The following is a 6,811-nucleotide window of genomic DNA, read 5'->3' as shown; positions in this document are numbered from 1 at the left end:
GGGGTGAGTTGTCTGACTGAATATGTAGCCGTTGAGCTCTTTTATATACTTTACTGAACTAATGGTGACATAGTTCCTATTGGATATTGAAGTAGTCTATTTTCAGAACTTTACAACAACAACAATTTCTACAATAATATATAAGTATAATTAAGTCATGGCATGATAGCACAATCACAATATAGGCTACAGATGTAAATATATTTATGACACAGTAAAATGTCGAAAATGAGTGCTATTCCCCTTTAAGTATGTCAAGGTCAAATTCATACATTTAATAAAACTTACAAATACAAACATTGTTTGTACCTACCCATATGATTAGATGAATATGCAACATTGTTTCCATCTTCCAAGCATATTCCTGCCAAAATTGAGATCTTAAATGTTTTTAAACCTATGATTACACTCATTTCCTTGTATAATCTGAATTATTTAGCCCATTTATCCTTAATATAATCTAGATTCATTAAACCTTATCTTCCTGAATTAAAGTGTGTACTGTAAATTCATATTAATGTCAGACTTGGACTAACTCGTAGTGGTTTAGCCGACATGCATTGTAATGGCCATGTTGATGGATAAACTCTTATTTGAAAATATGGGTGGTCCTTAAAAGGACCGGTGTTTTGTAATAGCAAACTATGGAGTTTACTTGGAGCTGGTGTACTTGGTCACAGCCTTGGTGCCTTCAGACACGGCGTGCTTGGCCAGCTCACCGGGGAGCAGCAGGCGGACGGCGGTCTGAATCTCCCTGGATGAGATGGTGGAGCGCTTGTTGTAGTGAGCCAGTTTGGAGGCTTCACCGGCGATGCGCTCAAAGATGTCGTTGACGAAGGAGTTCATGATGCCCATGGCCTTGGAAGAGACACCGGTATCGGGATGGACCTGCTTCAGGACTTTGTATATGTAGATAGCGTAGCTCTCCTTCCTGGACTTTCTGCGCTTCTTGCCGCCCTTAACTGCGGTCTTGGCGACGGCTTTCTTGGAGCCCTTCTTGGGCGCTGGTTTCGCTACTTCAGGCATGGTTCTTTCTCACAGAGTGTGTTAAAGAATAAAGTAGTAAATTATTTTAGGCGCTGCACCAGTATTTATAGCATGCCTATGCAAATGAAGTATGCGACTACCACCACATGATTGGCTTCAGCTGTCACTGCTCATGTGACCCAAAGATCCTGGGAGGAGTCTCCCACACTGTCTTTGTTTCTGTATAGTGTTCTCCTAGCCTGGCGCGGCCAGACTCATAGCGAGGGTTCACTGATGTTTCCTCATATGCGGGGAAGAATCTTCAGTGAATCCCCGCTATGAGGCTGGCCAAGCCAGGCTAGTGTTCTCCCGCCTGCCTGATATATTGTGTATTGTCCCGCGGGCCGCTAACATAATAGACTACTATTGGCATTTATCATGATAATGGACATTTAGAGTAAATCTACATTTCTATAGTTCTAATTCCATGATCCAATTTAAATCCAGTTGTAATACTTTATATCAATGCACCACTTATACATATAGTAGTCAGTCAGTCCACTTACAAACAGACTTTTGATTGATTGATTGATTTATTAACAGTTTGCAGAATTACAGTACATTTCAAGTACAACTCAATACAACAACTGTTAACTGTGAGTGGACGACACCATAAAGCATTACACTTGTTTACAATAGGGCCCACCATTTTCAATTCATCAAAACAATTTAGATGTACGAATATACACAACTATATAGTCAAAACAGGAAATCATCATAGAGGAGGTAAAAAGAGAAAATAAACATATACAGTGAGGGGGAAAGGTAGCCTGATTATCAGACTGTAGCTTTCTTGAAGCTTCAGTCAACTCAGAGAGTGGGCGGGGTCTTTGGGCTGGATCCAGGCTAGGGGAAAGGTGGGTGGGGGAATTCAGATTTTACGGTTTTCGAATTGCAGCTGTCCGAAGGTGCCCTTTGAGGGCGGTTTTGAAGGAGTCAAGGGATTCACATGTCTTAATGACTGTTGGTAAGGCGTTACACATTTTGGTGGCATAGGAGCGAAATTAATTTAGTCCCTTGTTTTTGCCGAATCTGGGTTGCACATGGTTTGTTGAACTCCCTCTGGTGTTGTGGGTGTGGACTTCGTTGACATTAAGGAAGTATTTAGACAGGTACAGGGGTATCTTGGTGGTGTATTGAATCTTGTGGACCAGACCCATTGCAAGATGCTGTACTCTGTCGTCAACCCTAAGCCATTCCAGCCTGTCAAAGTGGGCAGGGGTGAGGTGGGTTCGGGGAGTGAGGCCAAGTAGTAGCCTGACCAGTTTGTTTTGGGAAGTCTGGAGCCTAGTTTGAATGGCCTTAGAGGTGCTGTGGTACCAGGAGGTGCATCCATAGTCGAAGAAACCTTGTGTGAGGGCTCCTGTTAGGGTCTTCAAGGTGTTTTTGTTGACCAGTGAGGAGACTTGACTTTTTTTGATTATGTTGGTGGCCATTTTAGATTTGCCTCCAGGATGGAACCTAGGTAGGTAATTTCATCTTTTCGTGTGATAACATTATCGCCCACTCTAATCAATATGTCATCATCAGCCTTGTTGAGATTACTATTTGATCCAAAGAGAATGGATTCAGTTTTTCCCAGGTGTAGAGATAGTTTGTTATCAGCGAACCAGGTGCAGATCATTGTACCGAGCTTTTGATGAACTTCCTGAAATAATTTATGTGGAATACATCACATACAAGGTCAGGCCTAGCCCCTCTCGGACCACTCCGTAAAGTTTGTTTACTTTACGGAGGGTCCCTATGCATTTATCCCACGCGATATGGTATACAGTTGTAAATACCCTCCTAGTAAGGGCATTTTATCAGGTATTTGACCAATCTGGGAACTAAATCGTTACCAAGAAATTTCTTCACCAATGTGTTTCTAAAGGTGTCTAATAACATATACTAAAAGTTTGAAATTCAACTCCCGTGGGAAATTGAGTTATTAGCATAATATGTGATATATACCCTTAACATCCTATATAAGGCAAAAAAGTCCAAATTTCATCATTCTTTAAGTAGCATGTGACATATGAAACTAGGGGGTTTTCATGATTCTGAATCCATAGGCCATATCCACTTGACCAAATGTGCTGACCTCATCACGTTTGTGAGGCCGTTTTCCCCCCAAGGAGTGTTTTTTGTGCAAAACTAATGCTTGGAATGGATTCAGAATCATGAAAACCCCCTAGTTTCATATGTCACATGCTAGTTAAAGAATGATGAAATTTGGACTTTTTTGCCTTATATAGGATGTTATCGGTATATATCACATATTATGCTAATAACTCAATTTCCCACGGGAGTTGAATTTCAAACTTTTAGTACATGTTATTAGACACCTTTAGAAACACATTGGTGAAGAAATTTCTTGGTAACGATTTAGTTCCCAGCTTTTCATAGATTTCTCTTACTATCCGTGCTGGCCGTGCTGCAGCCTTTTGGTGGTGGTGAGATGTTTCAAAAGAAGCATATATCAGCTATAGGAGACAACGGAAACGTCAGAAAATGTTCATTCCGCATGGGATAAATGCATAGGGACCCTACGTAAAGTAAACAAACTTCACGGAGGGTGCCAAGAGGGGCTAGGTCAGGCCATATGATAGGCCATATGTCTGCAGAGGTGTTAGGAAGTGTGGGAGATGTGGTGAGGTGAGCTGTACTGGGTCCTGTAGCTCACAAGAGCCAGAGTGCATGCACTGCAAAGTAAATGGAACCACTATACAGGTGAGCGGTGTCTTGATGTGAGGACCAGGGTTTGAGGAGTGGTGTAACCACTCCTACAACTGGCTTTGTTAGTTTACATGTCTGTCCGTTTACGTGTCTGTCCGTACCAAAAAATTAGCATGGTTGCTATGTGATTTCATTACGTCAGACCACAGTTGATCAGTCTATATAAGACCTTACACCACTCAGTTCACACGGGTGTGATTTTTAACTGAATGTTTGGTTTTGATGGTTTATGTGCTTACAAATAGACACACATGTCACACAAAGCATGGTGTCATATGCTTGCACACTTTACATATAAACTGTAACATTGATGTATTTATGACAAACAGCCTGTTTTTGATTGTTTTTCGAAGCCTTGAATATTGATGTACTGTGATACCTTGTAATTTGTGGAAATTCAATAAAATACTTTAAAATGGAACCACTATACAGGGGCATCAAAGTGTCTGAGAAGGATAAAGGAAGGAGATGCAAAGAGGAGCAGGGAGAATAAGGGAATATCATAATTATGCACAAGCAGTGAAAGGAATGGAGGGAAATGATGCAAGGGCAACAAAACACACCATGGAAGAGGAAACAAACAGACATGGACAAGACATGATATGTATGGACAAAATAAAGTTTCTCTTGTTTATCAACTGTGTGGTGGAGATGCAGGGTAAATCCGAAAGAATCAAAATGGTACTGGACACGGCCGGGAGATTTTTGGACATTAAGGACATAACTGGAGAGGATCTTGATTTCACACTGAGAGAAGGATTTGCAACCACTCAGACTACTGGGTCTGGGTAGAATGGAATATATCATGAGAAAGGGATCACTTTGGGTGTTTTTTTGTAAATATTAGTTGATAACTTCTGTTATTTTCGTCATGTCTGTTTAGTTATGTTAGTTTATGTTTTGTTTTGCCTCCCCCTATAATTTCACTCCCTTCGGGAAGGGGTGTTTAGTTCTTGTATGTTAGGGTTCAGTTCATATGGGACACCCACCATACTCTCTCTTTGGTACTGTCTACCATAGATATATATCTATGCTGTCTACAGTGTACAGTCTCTCTCTCTCTCTCTCTCTCTCTGTCTCTGGGCAGGAACCTCCTTCTTTGGGAGGAGCATTCACGGCACTAGCACTGATTGGACGGGAGCTCATACACACTCAGTCCGCGCTCTCATTCATTGGTGGGGCGCACCGCCTCATATACAGACAATACTAGGCTGTGTGTTGGTTGAAGATATAAAAGGTCTCGCGCGCCTCTCCTCAGCATATTTCTCAATTTTCTTCGAGATTTTACTCCAGAAATAAATCAAAATGAGCGGCAGAGGGAAAACCGGAGGGAAGACCAGGGCGAAGGCTAAGACCCGCTCATCCCGTGCCGGGCTCCAGTTCCCCGTGGGTCGTGTCCACAGGCTGCTGCGTAAAGGCAACTATGCCCAGAGAGTCGGTGCCGGCGCCCCGGTCTATCTGGCGGCTGTCCTCGAGTATCTGACCGCTGAGATCCTGGAGTTGGCTGGAAACGCTGCCCGTGACAACAAGAAGAGTCGTATCATCCCCCGTCACCTCCAGCTGGCCGTCCGCAACGACGAGGAGCTCAACAAACTGCTGGGTGGAGTGACCATCGCTCAGGGCGGTGTGCTGCCCAACATCCAGGCTGTTCTGCTACCCAAGAAGACCGAGAAAGCCGCAAAGAAATAAATCTGCTTCACCCCCCCCCCCAAAAAAAAACCCCACAAAGGCTCTTTTAAGAGCCACCCACTGTTTCCATGTAAAGGTTAATTTCCAATGTCTTTGAGGAGCACACAGGTTACTAGTTCCGTCGCTTAATATGAAACTAGTGTAAATAAGGCGGACTTTATATTTGTCTGCGTCAAAAGCAGCCGAAAAGTTTATAAATAAGGGACCCAATATACTAAAGAGGGCCTATATACTTTTAGATAAATGCATATTTTGCTTGGATCCTGTCATAGTTATTACGCACAGGTCTTATCTGTATTCATAATAGTACTTTGTAATTAATGTAGTCTGCATCAAATTTAAATAATGCAGACTATTTGTAACCGTATGGCCCATGTCTCCAGTTTGTACCAGTTATATACGCACGCTCAGCCACGTCCACACCGAACAGTTGTTAGTCAAAGACTACAAATTGTCAGATTGCAACAGACTAGCATTTTTAATCAGCACAAACCAGCCGGCCAATGAAACATTTATTTTGCCTATGCAAAGCAGTATAAGGTCACTCTCTGGACTAGACAATATAGAAAAATGGACCAGTCAGTCAGTAGCTTGCCAACTATAAAAAGTCTTCAAAAGTGAGTGGTGTATAAAGCTAGGGTATTGGAATTTTCGGAAAACGGAAGACTTAACTTTCGACTGATCATAGTAACACCATTTTTGATAAACACTGCTTGTTTGACTAGTAAAGCACAAATCTTCAAAAGGTTCTACAAAGTGTATATGGAATCTGCTCTGTAGAGAAAGTGTGGGCGGCTCTTAAAAGAGCCTTTGGGTTGTTGGTAGATCAAGTCAGCATTATTAACCTCCGAATCCGTACAGAGTGCGTCCTTGTCTCTTCAGAGCATAGACAACATCCATGGCGGTCACGGTCTTTCTCTTGGCGTGCTCGGTGTAGGTGACGGCGTCACGGATGACGTTCTCCAGGAACACCTTGAGGACACCGCGGGTCTCCTCGTAGATCAGACCGGAGATACGCTTAACTCCGCCACGGCGAGCCAGACGGCGGATAGCGGGCTTGGTGATTCCCTGGATGTTATCACGAAGCACCTTGCGATGGCGCTTGGCGCCTCCTTTTCCAAGACCTTTTCCTCCCTTGCCTCTTCCTGACATTTTGAGTTGAGCTGTAGTTGCAGTTAGAAAACTGAGTGATTAGAGAGGTCAGAGACTTGCCATTTTATTTGTGTTCTGAGGACGTAAGGGAGGACAGGCAGAGCGAGCTGCGTGGGCGTTACTAACCCCGCCCCTCTCTCTCTCTCCCTCTCTCTCACGCGCACACACACACGCCTATGTGATGAATTATCCCCACCCTTCTGTTTGACCTGTTTTGTCAAATCTA

The 6,811-nt window shown here is 43.1% G+C and overlaps 3 protein-coding genes across 3 annotated transcripts; 1 reads left to right on the top strand and 2 right to left on the bottom strand.

The window, feature by feature from the left end:
* Window positions 1-651: 651 nt before the first annotated feature.
* Window positions 652-1,026, bottom strand: LOC306923202 (histone H2B-like; the record flags this gene model as incomplete). Its single annotated transcript, XM_079501229.1, has 1 exon — window positions 652-1,026. One exon carries the CDS (start codon window positions 1,024-1,026, stop codon window positions 652-654), a length of 375 nt encoding a protein of 124 aa, XP_079357355.1.
* A 4,001-nt stretch (window positions 1,027-5,027) lies between these two features.
* LOC306927234 (histone H2A-like) lies at window positions 5,028-5,459 on the top strand. Its single transcript, XM_079506944.1, has one exon. The coding sequence runs from the start codon at window positions 5,050-5,052 to the stop codon at window positions 5,431-5,433; it is 384 nt and encodes a 127-aa protein (XP_079363070.1). The 5' UTR covers window positions 5,028-5,049; the 3' UTR covers window positions 5,434-5,459.
* Window positions 5,460-6,273: 814 nt separating this feature from the next.
* On the bottom strand, window positions 6,274-6,585 carry LOC306921123 (histone H4; the record flags this gene model as incomplete). Its single annotated transcript, XM_079498237.1, has 1 exon — window positions 6,274-6,585. One exon carries the CDS (start codon window positions 6,583-6,585, stop codon window positions 6,274-6,276), a length of 312 nt encoding a protein of 103 aa, XP_079354363.1.
* Between the last annotated feature and the right edge of the window lie 226 nt (window positions 6,586-6,811).

This window comes from Electrona antarctica, assembly GCF_951216825.1.
Source record: "Electrona antarctica genome assembly, chromosome: 1".
Lineage (NCBI taxonomy): Eukaryota > Metazoa > Chordata > Actinopteri > Myctophiformes > Myctophidae > Electrona > Electrona antarctica.
The sequence above is the reverse complement of the archived record's forward strand: the minus strand, read 5'-3'. Positions and strand labels throughout refer to the sequence as shown.